General features: G+C 38.0%; 1 protein-coding gene across 1 annotated transcript in view; it reads right to left on the bottom strand.

Moving 5' to 3' along the window:
* Positions 1–19,040, bottom strand: part of EVC (EvC ciliary complex subunit 1) — a gene marked incomplete at both ends in the record, with an annotated part of 49,585 nt that overhangs the window by 25,907 nt on the left and 4,638 nt on the right. Inside the window, 9 exons of the mRNA XM_082282260.1 lie at positions 1,175–1,273; positions 4,034–4,182; positions 7,748–7,964; positions 9,610–9,768; positions 11,553–11,690; positions 13,870–13,968; positions 16,182–16,266; positions 17,199–17,431; positions 17,960–18,043. Of these exons, the coding sequence (XP_082138386.1) occupies positions 1,175–1,273; positions 4,034–4,182; positions 7,748–7,964; positions 9,610–9,768; positions 11,553–11,690; positions 13,870–13,968; positions 16,182–16,266; positions 17,199–17,431; positions 17,960–18,043 (1,263 nt within the window). The remainder of the gene's footprint in view (positions 1–1,174; positions 1,274–4,033; positions 4,183–7,747; positions 7,965–9,609; positions 9,769–11,552; positions 11,691–13,869; positions 13,969–16,181; positions 16,267–17,198; positions 17,432–17,959; positions 18,044–19,040) is intronic.

Raw genomic sequence — 19,040 nt, 5'->3', positions numbered from 1 at the left:
CTGGCAACCTGGCACTTCTAGAAAATTCACCCAAACCAATTTTTCTTTAGTGGGAAAGAAAACTTAGCTTAGTATTGAAAGAAATAGGATATTCAGTCTGGTCTTAGTGTTACTAAAGCAGAGTACATAATAAAGGAAAGCAATATAATTTCAAAAATGAGGTGGAATGTGCAGGATTAAAAAAAAAAAATTGTTTATCCTCCAGACTTCACGTGAATTGAGGAAGGGGATGGGAGAGTTAATAACTATGGATGATGAACTGAGCACAGTAATATCAGCAAACATGCTGACTTTTCTTATATTACATAGCTTTGTCCAATTAAGCTACTCTGATTCACTGGTATATCCTTCCAAGCAAACCTTTCCTTTCTCCAAAGCAGTAATTTTTCTCAAATTGTCTGTTGCTTGTGCGACAGTGATAGGGACCACAAGTTTCTACAACATCCTGATCTGGCCATAATTAATCATGACAAGGATCCTGTTGAGCTGAAAGTGGTTAGTTCCAGCTTAATTAAAGGTCACTACTGACTATGGTTTTGGGCTTCACCAGATAGATCATGTTATCGTATTTTTTCAGCACAGACAGAAAATAATTAAAGATGATGCAAAAGCGTGAAGCACCCAGAATTTTTCAAATCAATAACAAAAAGATGTGTAAAAATATTATTTACACCAAGGATCTGGACCTATTTCAGGGAACTAACTAGAGTCAAAAAAACTTCTCTGTGAGAAAAAGAGATGAAAAGACTGTATTTGGAGATGTAGTGAAGTTCACTAAGAATAGTATCATCCAGCTACGGTGCAGTAGAGATAATCATGCCACATAAATTAGATCTCCCACCTGGCAGTAACGGCAGACACTGTATGCTCTCAACATTATTGCAGCCTTGTCAGCCACCCAGGCAGCATGTTTTGGCAGACCATGCAGGCATTTTCTGACTAATATGAGGTTAGGAAACATAGTGTTTTGGGAAGATAATGGAAAAGGCAAGCTGATACGGAAGACTGTCCTGCCTCCATCTTTTGCTTTGCCAGCCTAGCTTTCTGGAGCTGCAATCCCTGGAGCTGACCTTTCCTACAATTCCCCAAACATCCCTAAGGCCTGACACTGTAGCAGGGTTAGACGATCTTTAAAATGAATTTAGCAAATGACGTTTGTCACTAGAAGTGGCACCTTGTAGAGTTCAGCGACAGCCTCTGTGCTCTCGAAGTCATCCTCCTCCTCCAGATCCCACTGTGCTTGCCAGTGTTTCTCTATCAGCTCATGGTAAGCCTAAAAGAAACATAGTAGGTATATTTAAATAGCTGAAAAGATCTTAACAGTTTCTTGTGATCCTCCTCTTCCCTTCCCTGATGCCCTTTCCATGTATCACTCCAACAGTAATTGTTTACCTGAAACCATGACTCAGAGGGACATGAAACTTGTTTTACCACCTTAATTTGAGCTTATCCAGTCTTGAGTATAAAATTCCTTAGCCTTGGCAATATGGGGTTAAATAATATGTACATACTACTGCAAAAAATGTGAAATTATCTGATTTGAAATCTGCTTTTCAGTGTATGAATATCAGTACATCATGGCCAGTACTATGAGGTACAGAACAGTCACCTGGCACCATCATGAGACACCTGAGTTACAGCTGTATCACACTGTACAGGGCTTTTGCACTGGAGTTGGTCACCATGTCCCATGGTGGTTCCTAAAAGGCTGATCTATGACTTGGTCCTGACTGGATCCTTGGTCACAGTTTTAAGAGGGATGCGGTTTTTTTCTTCAAGCGAGGACTGTGACTGTGGATGTATTGGCAGACTTATGGAAGACTGTATTTCACAGACAAAGTCTATCTCAGTCTATAGACTAATGAGTAGCATTATACATAAAGATTCCATATTTTGATTTAAACTGCCAAATGCTCCCTTTCATTCCCATGGTAAATATGGCTTTCTTCATTAGGATATTTGTCAATAGAGCTCTTCTAAAGAGGACCAAAGTGACCGTAGACTCTTAATGTACAGATCATTCTTGTAGAGGTAGACTTGAAAGTTCACACATCTCATGGAGTCATACTTTATGGCAGAATTTGACAAATTAACTGCTATAATTTGTATGTCCACAGTGGGTAGGCAGAGCCAGAGTGGGTTACAGTAACTGACACTTTATGGTTTGTGTTCTTCATTTATCATTCCTGTATTCTCTGCCAGTAAACGACAACATTAAAATGCTCCTTTTCCAACAGAAACATAGATGAAGGAGACAGAATGATACAGGAACTCTAACCTTTACTATGGATCTCACTCTGTCTTATAAAAAAATTGGATCTGCAGCTACTAAATCATTACCACCCTATTTGTGTTTAGAACAACTCGATGTGAATGAAGTTTACTGCAAAATCCACCATCATAATTGGAAACCACTTAAAATTCAGCAGAAAGGTCTGGCAAGGCTGCTACCGTGCTGGTGTGAGCCCCTTGATGAGGTGAGGGGAGAAAGGCAGAGAAAAGAAGTGTTTTTGATGGGTACAGCTCTGGGCTGATGGCGACGCTTTGGAACCAATTCCTTTACTGTTGGGCTGGCTGTGAAATTCTGAAACAAACTTAAAACAGCTCCTCAGTGCCAAGTGCATCGTTCTCACAAAATAATTACTGGACTATTTAAGTCAAACCATAGGAGGTACAGGTATATACAATTTTTTTTATTCCTCAAAGAGTTTCTGCAATTAAGACCCCATCTGTTCTGGGACAAAAGACTCTCCCACTGTGGCAGCAGAAAGGTTTTCATTTCTGACTTTCATAATTTGTACACAGGCATTTCATAATCCTAAAACTCAGCTGTGTTCTATCCTGCAGCATGAAGTGCAAGTTGCCCTTGCTCAGCCTGTCATGAGCAGATCATTAGTCTACAGTTCAACTAAGCCTACTCCACACCTTTCTAAGGTGTACAGAATAGAGCATCTCATGCACAAAGCTGTGTGGTTCTACCTTTGTAGGGAAGAGGTCTTAATGCAAAATTTCTAACCTTTGTTAAGTGAATCTGGGATGTGTCCAAGAGTTTCCAATGATGTGTAAGATGAAAATACATTCACAAGTGCACACTGGCTACAAAAATGTGTGACAGAATTATTTGTCACAAGTTTTGAAAAGCCAAAGATGTAAAAAGTGCTCTACTTGTTTTGAAGGGAGGTTTTGCCAGGCAGATGTGCATACAGAAATAGTAACTGCATTATCCAATTCATACAACATAATTAAAGAATATGGCCCTGTGGTGCAAAATCGCAGTGTTAAAATCAATAAATTTTGACAGTTTGCTGCAGTTGAAATCTCGGTCTTCTCACACAGTAATTTTATCTATGTTATTAGATTTCATCAAAAGTTTAATGCTGCTGGATGTAACCACTTTCACCTTAAATTATTTCTTTTCATGAAAATTGAGGATTTTTTAAAATTCTTAATAACTTGGGTTTGCAGTTCTCAGCAGTTATTCCAATTTTGCAGCTCTCAGCATTTACAGCTAAAAACTCTGATTTTGTATATCATTTGGAACAATAACAACAAATCTCTATAGAAAATATGACCAAGGAAACATTACGCTGGCCGTCGTATACCTTATTAAATTATCAACTGCAAACCTTCTCTAAGGCATCCTGCCAGAGATCATAATTAGTTTTTCCTCTGCTTCTGTGAAATTTGCTAAGTCTTTTGAGCCTTGGTAGCCCCACTCATAGAAAAGCAATTAGATCAGTGCAGACTCTTTTCTTCTGTAATGCAGGCCGGATACTTTCCTCCAGGGATTGAACCAAACACACTGTATCTAAGTAAAAGATGTTTTCTACAAAACATGCAATCTTGCATTAACTCTGTTGGTATTCTGTTCCAATGCAACACCACCAGGGGTTCTGACCCTGTCCACCTGTGCTGCTGCACATGATTCTCGGGAGGACTCAAAATTCCCAATTTTATGGAACTGGGAGAAATCTGCAATACATTTCGCCTTAAAAACTAATAGAACAGTGAAAATAAGCTTTTATTTTCCCACCTTGAGAAAATTCTGAACATCTTCAGTAAGAAAAGTTTTACTAAGGAGACTCTCTTGTTCAGTTTTCTGTCTGCGTTTGAACTCTTCCTTCTTCTTTGCACGGCACTGCAGCCGTTTCAAGATCAGGTCTTTACTTTGTTGCATGCATTCTGGAACATAAACCACAAACAATTAGGTACCACGACTCCACAGGGAGAAAGCAGCATCTGCTACTGTCACACAACATAAGCTCACGGAAATCTGTTAGTGAGTGAAACAGGCAAGTAATCACCGTGCAGGATTTGAAATTTGCTTCTTACCCTGATGGCCTTTTTAGATGTGAACTTCTAGATTGTTACATGGCAATTAAATCTATCAGGTTTTTGGATTGCTACCATCCTGCACCCTCCCTTCCACTGGTACTGCTTTTTATGCAAAGGCAGCGTGTTAGTCCAAGAAACAGATTCCCTCCTGCAGCACCCCAAACCTCCCTCTCCAGCTTCAGGAAGGTTGGTAAGTGGCTCATTACCTAATTGCAGATATGCAAATGCTTCTGCAAGGACAGGGGCAGTAACATATGGTGGGGAGAAAAGGTCTAAAGCAGTGCTGGTTCAGATTAGCTTGAACTGGCGTGCAGCCATACACACCGGACTTTCAAAGTGACTCATCCAAGAACCTGCAGTTGAAGTTGTAAAGGTCCCTCCAATTTTGTGCTAGTAATGTGAACTATTTAGGACTAAATTCCTTCCCTCTTCATTCTCCCTGCAGCTCTAAGTGATATATAAATTCATGAGTCTATCTGGATGCCGGGCTGCTGAATGCAATTGGTGCTTTAAATGTTCTGCCACTTCACGTCTCATTGCCTGTCCACCTAAGAAGAATTTTATTCATTTCCCCCACTTGCCCTGCCCCAGAGCCATACTTCACTCCTGACACAAGCAGCTAAATGGGAATGCAAAAGAACAGTTACCTGTGGCTACTGTTCTGCCATTACATTAAGCTGCTTTAACTATGAGAAATTGTTTTGTAGAGAAACAAAAGGAGCACAGTACTGCAGCACCAAGAATGTTATTTATTCCCCATGCTCATTTATTGTGCTTATCCACAGGCTGATGATGCACTGACAGAACACTTGAAAGTGCACCAAAGTACAGGAGACTGTAATAAAAGCATCACTCAAACAAATTTAGCAGTGTTTTACTTTAAAGCACTATTTGATTCTTTACTTCCTTGTTTTGTATCCTAGGAGCACAGTCTTGCCGGCTTTGTGCTCTTTGTGAATTATAGGTACAGTTTAACTTTTGTATTTAGGAGCTCATAAGAAACATCAACATAAGACACTATTGGGATAAATGCTGCACTCCAGGTATTTTTTTTTAAAGCACATTTCATTTCTATCTGAAACCAGGAGGTTGATAGTATTCTTCTGCACAGAATGTATCAACTATAATATATAGCTATATATAACTATAACCACCTACTTTGCATAAAATCAAGGCCTTGACAGAGATATTTTTGCTTTGGAACAAGTGAAAATTGACAAAAAGAAGGAAAAATCACCCAGAGACACCCACTTATGCTTAAAGAACATTAGTGGCTGAACCTGTGCAAAAACTATGAACTAGGCATAGACAGTTTTAGAAGCAAACATCCATGAAATAAACTGTATCACAATATACATGTATTTGTGAATATCAGCAAACTGTTCACACAGCTAGATGTTCTGAAAGTGGAGCAAGTCTGCAGGACTTTCTGTGATGAAATAATTGGCTTGGTAGATGACAGGAGAATGGTGGATATTGGCTACCTTGACTTCAGCAAGGTTTTTGATGCAGTCTCCTGACAGATCCTCACAGAGAAGAGGATGGATGAGCAGACAGTGAGATATATTGAAAACTTGGTGAAAGTCCACCTGGAAGCCAGTAACTACTGGTGTACCCCAGGGGTCAATACTGAGGGCAATCCTGCTTACTAGCTTCATTAATTACCTGGATGATGGGGCAGAGTGCAAATTTACTAAGTCTGCAGAGGTCACAAAAAATGGAGGAGTGGCTGATACACCACACGTGGTTATGCTTCCATCCATAGGGCATTTGACAACCTGGAGAAACAGGCTGATGCAAATCTCCTGAAGTTTAACAATGGGAAGTGCAAAGTACTGCACCAGGGGAGGAACAACCCCAGGCACAAGCATATGCTGGGGACCACCCAGATGAAAAGCAGCTTGGTAGGAAAGGACCTGGGCTTCTGGTGGAGACCAGGTTGAACATAAGACAGCAGGTTAGAGGGAGGTGATCCTTTCCCTCCATTCTGCTCTGGTTAGGCCACACCTGGAGTGCTGTGTCCAGTTCTGGGCTCCACAGTACAAGAGAGACATGGAGATACTGAAGAGAGTTCAACAAAGATGATGAATGGGCTGGAGCATCTCTCCAATGAGAGAAAGCTGAGAGAGATGGGGCTATTCAGCCTGGAGAAGAGAAGGCTTAGGGTGGATCTAAGCACATATATAAACACCTGGAGAGTGTGTACAAAGAAGTCAGAGCCAGACTCTTTTCTGTCGTGCCCAACGAAAGGACCAGAGGCAGCTGCCAGGAACTGAAACACAGAAGGTTCCTTTCACCATGACGATGACTGAGCACTGGAACAGGTGGCCCAGGTGGAGTCTCCATTCCTGGAGACAGAAGCTGGCTGGACATGACACTGGGCAACTAGCAGCAGCTCAACCTGCTTGAGCACACAGGGTAGACCATACGACCTCCAGAACTTCTTTCAACCTTAACCATTTTCTGATTCCATGAATTTATGGCTGTGAGATAAGACAAAATTTATCAACACTAAGCCCAAAGTGAGTGAGCAGCACTGCAGCAAGAACATACTGCAACAAGACTGCATTAATTCTGACTATTCAGTTCACCAAACTCTAAACCTAATACCATTTTGGTAAGAAACTTTTCTTTAAATGTGTTCAAAAGTAGCAGAAATGGTTCTGGAAATTGTGTTGAAGTAGTTGTCATTATTTTCCTTCTGGCTAAACATTTACTGTAATTTTCTGAGTGCTAATGGGAGGCACTGAGCCCTGAAAGAAGCTGGGGGAATATTTCTCAACATACTTGGCAGTAGGTAACATACAAAATGACACAGGGAGAACCTTAAATCAGTGGGTCAGTCAGCTTAGACTTTGTTACAATTGTGTTCTTTTCAGATAAGCAATGTGAAGAGGTATAAAAGGAAAAGACTCAATTAAAAAAATATTTTAGTCTGACATAATAAAAGAGACAGTTATATGAAGATCATAAGCTTTAACATTATCTTTTCACAAGAGTGATAGCATAGCTGCTTTATATATAGCACAACTGCTTCTGGCTTCACATGCTAGCAGGAGATCGTAAGACAGTATCTTATGTCAGTATCACCAGCAATACCAAGTACATGAACAGTAAATGGAGAAATATCACAAATGCTTGTAGCAAGTGTGATTCTTCTTCTATATTCAAATTAATGAAATTAGATCATGTGAACTGTAGAGTAAGTTCTTAATAATACCTGGAACAAGATACAAGAGGCCTAAAGTCAAAGTTCCCATTCCAAGCATACACCCTCCAGAATAAAACTGATCTTGGTCAATTCATCAATATCTTTTTAAAACAGGGGGCTATATGGCTGAAGCTGTAAATTTTTTACTCTTTGATAAAATGAGAACTCATGTAAGTCATGAGCTCCAGTCTAAGTACTCACCATTATTGTAATGTGCCAGCTGTTCCCAGAAGGCCTTATGCAGATCTGTTAGAAGTTCTTCCTTTTGTCGGACTGAAAGATTGTTCTTTACAGTTAAATGGTCCAGAATATTTGACACAATATTTAATCTACCCTTACACTCTTCTGGTATAGAGGACTTCAGTGAATCAATCGTTTTCACCATAAGCTCCCAGCTGAATAACCTTTCCTGAATGTCCTAAACCAAACATAAAGTCCTGTTTAGAAGCCAAGAATGTGTCTTTGGTTGTGCTTTTCTTTCATTGAATTATTCATTCCCAAACCACAAAGAAAAGCACAGAAGCTTCTCAAAACCATGCGAATAACCATCTTCATGTACTTAAATACTTCTGAAAGTCTTGATCAGTGCAGGCTAGCAGTGTTTATTGCATGTTCAGTTGCAAGAGCTAATCTAAAATTATTGGTGTTTTTCATTATTTGTAGCTGTCAAGAAGACATTAAGTCTGGAAAAGACAACAGCCTTGCAGAACAAACTGAAATACTCAAGGAGGATAGATGGACAGAAGAGAACATGGAAGTCCTGGACCTCTTTTTAAGATACTATATGGCACACAAGTACAAGTCCTCATTTTGAAATGAGGACACATACCTGATTCTGATAATGCTGTGATTCCTTCAAATACATGGTCAGACAGAGTTCAATACATACACTAAAAATTAATATAATTGCCTATGGCCTAGCAGCTTTCATAGCACTACTAAAGAAGCAGTCCATGATCACAGTAGGGAAAGACTTCCTGGGTTAAAGTGCAGCTGCTTTAAACAATGCTGCAAGGTTAGAAAGCATCTGACAATGCAGTGCCAACAGCTGGACTTGATTTTAAGGGTCTTTTCCAACCCAAATGATTCCATGATTTTCTGATCTACTGTAATTAATAGAGATGCTACAAGGACCTCTGCAATGAGATTTCAGCATCATCACAGTAGTGACTTCAGGTAGGAGTATCTCCTTTATCTGTATCCAGACATCTTATCCATAGTCTGCCCATCTGAAGGAACTTACTGTACAGCAGCCCAGTTTGGGTCAAGTGTGACAAGCAGCAAAGACTTTTTTCACACCTGGCCAGCTCAGTCTAGTTAGCTGCTCTGATGCAAAACCAACAAGCTAATAATTACTGTATATATTTATACTCCACATTACTAATAAATGCAGTGATTCCAATTTTATGTTAATCTATAAATTACATTTAACTCTTTCAGGATATCCTGTGCAAAGAAATAAAGGCTCTGTTAGATTTCACACAACATAAAGCACAGTGCTGGTATGCATCATTGCCATCCTTTTTCCTAATCCCTCCTGGGTGCCCGTGCCTGCCAGCCAGAGCAGCCCTGGTACATTTATGAACACAGTTTTCCCTCTTCAAACCATGCCACTAAGAGTTGATAAGAATTTTCAAATCCAATTAAAGTCACAGAACACACAGAATCACCCTCAAAATTAAATTAGGATTTGTCAATCAATGTGGAATAAATGCTTTGAAAGAAGAAGAAATGTCATAATACCCACAGTAATGATGCTCTATTACTAGATCTAGTGCTCTCACTCCTGGTTCACCAGCTGCATTAATAATACTTTTTCCTAATATGACTACCTAGGTGGTATTCTGAGAACTGGCACTCAAGTGCAGAGAGTTCACCCGCCTGTGAGTCTTCCTAGACTGCAATGGAAGTTGAGCTCTTTGCAAAAAAGCTCAAAGAGACAACTGGATGAAGCAGTCTACATCACTCCTGAGGCAGGCCTGACAGACTCTCTGCACTGACATAATTCTTTCTGTTCAGATTGACTAAATCTCTCTCAACTTTTATTTCTTTTTCTACTTTACCATTGCCTGCATGTCTTGAGATTCACTTAACAAGCTTTCTACTGCAATCATCTTCTCAGTCAGATCCACCATTATCTTTGTTGCTTTGGCACTTGAGCATTTTGATTGGTCCAAAAAAGCCTGCTGGGCTTTGTCAGTCTGCTTCCAGAAAGCTTCCATCTGTGGAATATGAATCAAAAAATCAAAACACAACCCATGTTCCTTCATTAATCATCTGGTATTTCATCACAGAAAGAGGCATATATATGAGTATACTGAGATACAAGTCACTGAGATTACAGACAGCTCTCAGTATTAGTTACATTGAACAATTTCCAAAGCTAAAGAGACTATTATATATTTTATATATATATATATATATATATATATTCTATATTGGTGGTGGCACATAACCAATAGGTCAAACCTGACCTTTTAACATAACTGTAGCTATTCTTTTTAACTAGCTAAGAATTTGTTAATTCTCTATATATTCCATCTATAAAAGCCTATTAGGTTTTTAGTATTGATGGTAAAAACATAAAAGATAAACTGCGGCCCTTTTATTCTGGGAAGTTTATTTAGCTGTAGGAGCAGGTATTCTTTTTCGGTTCTGATTCCACAAATATGATTGTGCACAACTGTGAATATTCTGTAGTCTGCGGGATTACTTGTACACATAAAGGTAAGAAAATGCATCCATCACCAAGACTTCTATTAAGTACCCATGAGTTTTGGAAAAAAAAGTGATTATGGCATCTGTGAGTACAGAAAAAACCACTTTATATTCTCAGGGGAAGACTGGATTAGTGGAAGGTACTGATCTACACAAATCTGCATAGATGGAAATTATTTTCAGTATGATGAAAAGCATCTGCAGGCACAAGAGTGACAGATCCACTGAAGGATGACTGCTGCTGGTAAATAAGTGCCTCATGTTGCTCAGCAAGGTTGCCAGCAATTTTTTATGTGACTAACTCTGGAAAACTCTAAACAATCAATTTTCCACTGAGCAAAGTTAAAGTGCAAAAGAAACCTGACACAGATGTCCCAATGTTACCAAGACTTCCAATACAAAGTGAAGGGCTCAGAGAATCAAAAGAAAGCTGAGAAAATCCCCAGTGAAACACTTAAGCACCAGACATTAAAAAATGTTAACTCCTGTATGAAAAAAGCCCAAGACTGAGGTGATGGGCTGTTTGGTCCGGGGCTGAAGTGCCACAGTCAATCTGCACAGGCAGCTCACAGAGCTGTCACTTTCTCATTTTCATCAGTAGTCAATTTGCTCAAATTTCAAAAACAGGGCTGGGAAGAATATTACTCAGTTTACTGGAAAATAATACACAGAATGTTCTTAACCTCCAGTTTTCTAGCCTGAAAGCCATTCTGACACAGTGAACCTCCTGTAGAGAAAAAAAAAATCTTTACTTTGAAAATCAAATGCCTGCTATCAAACTAATTTTACATCAAAAAATGTTAATATATTCTCATGTGGAAAGTTGCTAAAGAAAAATGCTTTCCTAAAGTAAATGCACAAACCATACTAAAACATTGCCCAGCAACCATATTCTTAGTACTTCTTTCAGCTGAAAAAAAATTGTAGTCTCTTACTCTTTTACTCAGTTACGGAGATTGACAAAAGCAAGGGGCTAGGATAAAATTCCTAAAAGTCAGGCTACGCATAGGCTTGAAATAAATCTTACCATCAGACAAGCAGCAGACATTTCTCAGCTGATAAAACAGTAGTGTTTTACAGAAAACATAAAAAATGTTTTAGCTATACAAAACATATTGGCACCCAAAGGTAGTTTGAAATACTTTGCTGGAGGAATGTAAAAATGTTTTCAGACTCATACACATACAAAATACTAACCATGGACTACTCAACAAAACCATTGCACTGAAGAACTCTCCACCAAAAGAGTAACATTAAAATAAAATTCTATAAAAAATTAGAAATTTACATTATCTATTACGTGCTCAGAATATTCCCTTTCTTTCCTTTCTAGGTCTTCTAGAGTCTGGTACTCTGAATTATGGGCTCCTGAGATTTCAGTATTCTGGAGTCTAGAGTCAAGTTGTTTCTGTAATTCTTCAAAATCCTGAGGGAAAAAAATCAAGTGATTTGTTAAAAAGAAAAACAGACATAAATTCTAAATTTGGGAGTGAATTTGTACATCAGTTCTGGCTCATGCCTAAGGAAGCTGAACAGGAGTGTTCAGAAAGTTCTGTCTCTTGGTAATATGCCTTCTGTAGCAAGCAAGGTAATCTCCAGATATATAGCAGCTCTGAACTAAACTTAACACAAATACATACATTTCCACTAGGATGTGAGTACAGTCAAGACCGCTGTCCATCTCCACTGAATTCAAGTTTTAGTAAACACTGTTTCATGAGCCTTTATACTAATAACCCGTGGAATCTATCTACAAATATTTTTATTTTAATGCATGTGCCCCATCTTAAATGGCAGCTATGAGTGTACATGCTGTGTTTAAAAGCTCAGATAAGTATGTAGGTGATAATCAGATAGTGATTCCTGCTGAGTGCTTGCACACATGGATGAACACACCTGTAATGCTCATAAGGGACAAATTATAGGCTGCACGATTATATGAGGTTTTACAGTTTTTCAGTCCTTAGAAAGCAGGGTGATTTTTACTGAAAGCTGATGTTGCTAACAAATACTAGTCTGCTGCCATTGCTCAGCAGCTTGATACTGAAAAGGGTGATTCTTCCTTCGCTGCAACTTGACTTATATAGCAAGCATTGACTTCTAATACCACTGAGTTTTGTGTGTCAATGTATTAACTGGTATCTTTATGCCTTAAAGAAATGTAACCAGAGTTTGACAAGCTTCACTAACAACTTAATCAAAATCTCATGAATTTTTATGATGCAGAATTGAAAGAGGAAAACACTGTCTACAATAAAACATATAACACTTTTTCTTATTGCCAACATCCCTTTTACATGGTGGTCATAACCAGCCTCGTTCCTTGTGATATCCCACCTCTAGGACTGTTGGGTTTACAAGATCTTTCTCTCCATCATACAGGACACAGAAACCCCATACTGGCACTTAAACAACTGGACTACCCTGGCAATTATTGCATCTAATAATCCAGATTTAGTCTTTGTCTTGCAGCAGCTTAGTCAGGTGCATGAAGACACAGATGCCATCAAACTTCACTGAGGGTTAGGCTCTATCAGGAAACATGCCTGTTCTAGATTAGCTCTGTTTATATTGAAGTCTTTACCAGAAGCCCATCAGTAAAAGCATTTTGTACAACTAATCTCACTTTTCTTCTAGTAAATACATTAAGCTTTAACACTAAACCTGAGAACTTAAGGCAGAAGAGTGCTTTAAGGCAAAATGCATTCTGATATAAATCATACGGTACAACTACAGAGATGCCTTATAGGAATTCACAGATTGTGAGACTGCACGAAGTAGGCAAGAACTAGAGCTCACAAGATGATAGACTAATGCCTAGTGAAATTCCACCTACATGGAAGAAAAACATAATCAGTACTGTGATTAGGCTGCTCTCAGTGCAAACATTCAAGACTTGGATTGGCAGGGCACTGGATAACCTTACATAAAGCCAAGCTTCCTACAGAGGGCTGGACCAGACAATCTCGAGATGTTCTTCTCAATCCAGATTTTTATGTGACTCTAAACTGGAAAACGGAAAGTGGAACAAATAGCTCTCCTATTTTCTGCAGTTTTGTAAAGATATTTTTTCCTTGTAATAACCTTAAAAATAGTACTGTGACTCCACCCGAAATGCATATTGACTGTCAACATATGTCTTCCAGTTCAGAAGTGGCATATGGACTTTGAAGTACATGAAAGAAAAAAGGATGATGAAGAAAATAAGTATATTTCCCCCTGATGAAAGCCTTGAGCTTCAAACTGCTACTTTATTTCCTGCTATTTTATTATCAGCAATAATACGTGGGACCAAACAAAGCCCCTGATAATTAGAAATTATTAAATCTGAATGAATAAGGTTCAAAACGTTCTGCTTGCTTAAATGGATTCAACTACAAAATATTTTATCTTTAAAAGATTACACAGATCACTTCATACAACAACAAAGAGAAAAAGCACACAAGGTAATGGAGAAAATCAACTAACAAGGGAGTTTCTTTGCATTTCTTCAGAAATAGAGTACAAATGACATTGCTGTTTAAAACGAGTAGGTGAAATGGCCTGCTGTGGTAATAACTCTTTATTCTGTGTGGTCTTAAATATGAACCAACAAACCCACTTACATTTTCCTGATTTAAAAGGATCTTCTTCAACAAATCATCAGTAATCTTCTTTTTACGATGGAAGTCTGTGAGGTATATTTTGAAAACCTGAATAAACATCTGTTTAAAAGGAAGAAAACAAAACACAGTTTAAGTGCCTGTTCGTCACTGTAAGGATATCTTTGTGATAACTTCTGTTAAATTAAATCAATCAGGGAGATTACAGTGAATCGTAAGTGAAATAACAGACACATCACCAGTGACTCTCCAGTACTTCCACTCTGAAAAGTTCTCTGGTTCTGGCTTCAGTAAGATACTGGAAGATGGTGTTACACACAATCTCATATATCCTTGTAACCAGGCAGACACATTTGAAACTACTCCTGACTGGAGAAAATGCAGATCACTTGAAAATACAAACGCCATTTTTCTACTGTTTAATGAACCACTAAACTCATAATAACTATTTGAAAGATACTAAAGACTCATTACTCTGACTTCAACTGTAGTCAGGCACATGATACATCGAACATTTTTATACACAACCCAAAAATAACTATCTCAAGTTCTAGCTAGTTTCTCTTGCAAGAAAAATACTTATTTCCCAGTTGTGTGCCTTTTTTTTTTTCTTTTTTTTTGTTTAAGATTGTAATACTAGTGTCTTCCGAAAGATGTTTTGGAATTTTTTTAACACTGGGAAAATTTTTGATTAACGTTTTCCCCTCTTGCCTCAATTAGAGTTTCAGTGTAAGGTTAATTCACTTCATTACTAACTGCTGCAGCATTTTCCAGTATGGAAATAAAAATACGGGAAATTTAAAAGTCACCTGCCTGTTCCTCATAATCTTGAAAACAAGATGACACAGAACTTGCCTGCTTAAAACATATAAAAACATTAATAAATACATATTTGCATATAAAAACAGTTATTGAAGCCAATATGTCAGCTGAGCAAAATCTGTAAAATATATTATAATTAGAGCTCAATAGAAGAGAAAACCATAAAGCAGTCATGTTTTCAATCTCACTTGCAAATGTTTTAGATAGGAGTTTGGCAAGTTTTGAACACATTACCAAGACACCATATACAGTAAAAAGAAAAAAAACTGTTCAGGAGAAGACTGAAAGAAAAGCATACATTTCCTTAGACCTGATGCCAAGAAAGACTGAAATCAGAGAAAGCAGAGTGGGAAAGGAAGAAACTATTCTCAGACTGATTTATTTTTTCCCGTTTTTTTCCTGCTACCAAAAATATAAAGCTATTTAAATATTCAGCTAAAGGTCAAAGTCAGTTGTGGTGATTTCTGGTGGGCCACAAAGCATATTAAATGCTCATTTTCTCCGTGTTTCTCTGATTACATCACTATCTTGCTACTTACCTTCATTTAGAAATTGATGATTAACTTTGAGATCAAGCTCAACCTTCAATAATCAAGCTAAACTTCCTTCTGGAATCTGATCACAAGTTCCCTTTCTCATCTAATTAGATAGGGATAACCCATCAGATGAGAAATTGCTTCCCCGTTTTACTTTCCTGTTTCCTCCTTTGGGTTGTGTAGAAATTTGTTCAGAAAATCTCACCCTTTGAAATATTCTCAGTGGATTTAGTAAATTATAGCAGAAATGACCAATTTGTTTAAACAGAGCCTGAGAAAAGAGGGGAGGTGAAAGCTATAGACTTTATGTCCAGATTCATAATAACTGAGCTGAAACTCAGGAGCAGTAATGATGCTGTACTTGAACATAACTTGTCACCACAAACAATCATTACTGAGTATCCTGTGGCTTTGACTGTACTTGTTTTTTCTTTTTTTTTTGTCAGTTTTTGATTCTGTGACTTGATGTAGGTAGTTACCTATTGTTTAAATGGTACCTTAATCCCTCAGTCGTACAAAATCACAACTATTGTACTTATTACAATGGTACTGATTCAGTTGAACTGAATTTTCAATTTTATTCCTAAAGCTTTAAGTCTTTTGAGTTGCAACACACAAAAAAGCAAGTTTGTCCTTATGACAAACTCATCTATTAAATAATTTATTACCTCTTTTTATGAGCCTGAAGTGCTGTATGTAATTCTCTGGACTACTGTTTAAAACCAAATTTTTGTATTTGCTATATTGGTATTTCCCAGACCAGTATACTTCATTATATTTTATGTCTTTAGGGAGCTCATATATGTGCAGAGCAGGAAAAAAAATAAAGACAATAATGTAGAAATGCAACTCTGCTACTCTACATCCCACCTAGGCAGCTGTTTACGTTATTTCCTAAACTGATATTCAACTAGGTTGTTCAAAACAAGGAGCTATAAATGAGATGTGAGTACGTACCACATGTTTTTCTTTTCTGAGTTCAGTATCAAGAAGCATGAGATCTTTTAAAGTAAGACTGCAAAGGCAGAGCTTAACATCAAAACTGAAACAAAGATTAAAAATGCATTACTAACAATCTAAATGATGGTTACACAAAAGGACAACACAATATATTAGCTTCATTTAACCATCAGATTCTCCTAAAAACACTGCCCCAAAACAGGAGCGAGAATTTATTTCTACACTGCCTTATTTTTCAGAAAAGATTTCTGTACGTAAAAGTAAACAAGTTGGCATTGCAGTTTCCTCTAGAAAAAGATAAAGTGAACATAGGCATGAATGGATACAAACAGGGAAAACATGGCTTTAAATTGAAACAGCCATAATAAGAGTGGATATTTTGTAAATATTCTTCATTGCTAGTACCTTTCCCAGTCCCCGTGACACAAATATGATTTTCTTATTCTTGCTAATGAGAGTGCAGACACATGTATTCATCTAGGGGTACCTTGCCGTGGTGCAGCTGAAAGGAAATCAGAGCTGACAGTTCATTTCAGTTATCTCTACCTGCTCATCAGTAGTGTGTCTTAGAGAGGAACTGTTTTCCCAGAGTAAGACATGAGTAGTTCCCATTAAAATGGAGAGAATAGACCACTGGGTATTCTCAAGGCACCTGCAGTGTGACATGGCATTGTACAGAGCAGAGGACTCCATCCCCAGCCGAGCACACGTGAACTGAGCATACAAACCGTAACAAAGAGATCTCCTTATCCTGTGATACACCTTTTATGAGACAGCTTTTGGCCAGTTCTGATTCCCAAAATTTCACACATGAATTCTGTGATCCTGTTCTGAAAAGAACAGGATGACTTCCAACAGCTTAATGTGTTAATCTCCCCAACAACATTTTAGGGTTATATGCAGATAACCCTGTCCTGATTTGGCAACTCTGTGCATTCATGCCCAGCCTTTCACCTTTAGTGACTGTCCTAAAAACACAGGAAATGGCCAAACAAGGGCAAGTTCACTGATTACCTCTCACATGTCAGCACTTCAGGGAAGCTGGTCACCTTTAGGAAGGCTCGAGCCTGAAATCTGTCATCGCTTGTTGCAGAATGTATTGTTGTGGAGGAACTACAGTCCTCTTTGTCTCCCTGGCTCAGGGATTCCAGGCTGCCTGACATGGACGTCTCCACGACTTGATTTGGTAGAACTCCCTGCTTTGGATTCTCATGCAAAGATGGATTGGATGAGCCATCTGCCAAAGGCTGTTAAGTCAAAGAAAATTCACAAGGTCAATTAATACAACACAATAAAGAGACAAACATCTCATCAATTTTCAGTGTTTACTTTCAAGGGAAAAGTTAAACAGTATACGCAGCAAAAGTGTTTCCATATAAATGACAAGCTTTTGCATTGCCCAGGAAAGCACTCCTCTGCTGTAGTTAGCTGCTTGGTGCATGCTTGCTTTCTTCCTTTTAGATCCTTGTGGTGTTTTTCTTATGGCTCCTTACACAGATCCAACTTCCATTAATGCTAAGGGGCAGACAAGCTCACTCAAATACAGTGAAAATTGACTGGACACCATATAAAGAATTGCAGGTTTCAGGGGGAGCTGAAAGCAGCTGACACCTTACAGAATAAGCCCTGAGTCAATGGACTATAAAAAAAAAAAAAAAAGAAAGATCCCTATTAAGCAGATTGGCAGTAAATTTTCTTCCATTACTTGACTCTGCAATTTACTCTGACACAGAATGATTGTCATTAATTTTTACAAGTCGAATCTACAACCTTACCCTAAATTTCTGGTTGATGGGATAGATCACTTTTGCCTTTAATGCAAATGCTGTGATGTTACTGTTCAGAGGAGACTCACTTTCCTGTATGGAAAAGAACAGAAAACCATTTGGGAACAGCACCAGATCTGGCAATTATTCACTCTAAGTATCGTGTGCTCTTTTTTGTTACACAACTTAAAATGTTTCTGTTGATAACTAACTATTTATTGATTGTCTATGCTTTGGAGCAAGAAGTCTTCTCATAAGGTTCATTCAGAGTAGGAAAACCTGAAAAGGGAACTCTTGTCATTACCACTGCTACAAAATATTTTTAATTCTCCAGGAGAAAAGAGGTTAATATCTGGTATTCGCAATGTATTTCCATTTTGTGTCTTGTCACCCACGTCCACACCCTTAGCAACAACTAAAGATTTTAAAAATGAGAACGGTATCTTAATAACAAAAACTACTAAAGGATAATAAGCTCCACAGATATCATCATGGCTATAAATTCTGTCTTTCAATTTAAATAAAGAAACAATAAATTAAGCAAAACTAGTCATCACATAAAAGAACTTTTATAATACAACCCTTATCCAAAATCTAGAGAAAATAACAATGTTTTTCTGAAGAACTTAATAGATAATGAATTCTTTTCATGCAATTTTCTGTATCACATAATCTGACTTTCTGCTACTGCCTTTTTCTAGATGCTGGAACAAAGGGATCATCAGCTTTGTTTTGAGAGGTTAGGTATGGCTTAATAAAAGTTTGGCTATAAACAGCAGATAAATGTAAATCCAAGCAATAGGATTTCCTATTTTATCTGTTTTGGTTTTGTCATACGAAATGAAAGACTCTGATTTGTCAAAACACAGGCTTTTTTATATAGCTTTTTCTAGGAAATATCAAAGCACTAATAGAGTCTAAAAAATAGAAACACAAAGAGATTAGCAAACTATGTAATTCACTAGACTCCTATCATTGCACTTTTTCATCTCCATTTCATTTATTTCCCTTTTTGGGTTTACTGACAAAGTTAAAAGCACGGGGGCAGTGTGTAGAACACTTGCCCATAGTGAGCAGTCCCAGCGCTGCA

This window comes from Coloeus monedula (assembly GCF_965178545.1).
Source record: "Coloeus monedula genome assembly, chromosome: 5".
Classification (NCBI taxonomy): Eukaryota; Metazoa; Chordata; class Aves; order Passeriformes; family Corvidae; genus Coloeus; species Coloeus monedula.
The sequence above is the reverse complement of the archived record's forward strand: the minus strand, read 5'-3'. Positions and strand labels throughout refer to the sequence as shown.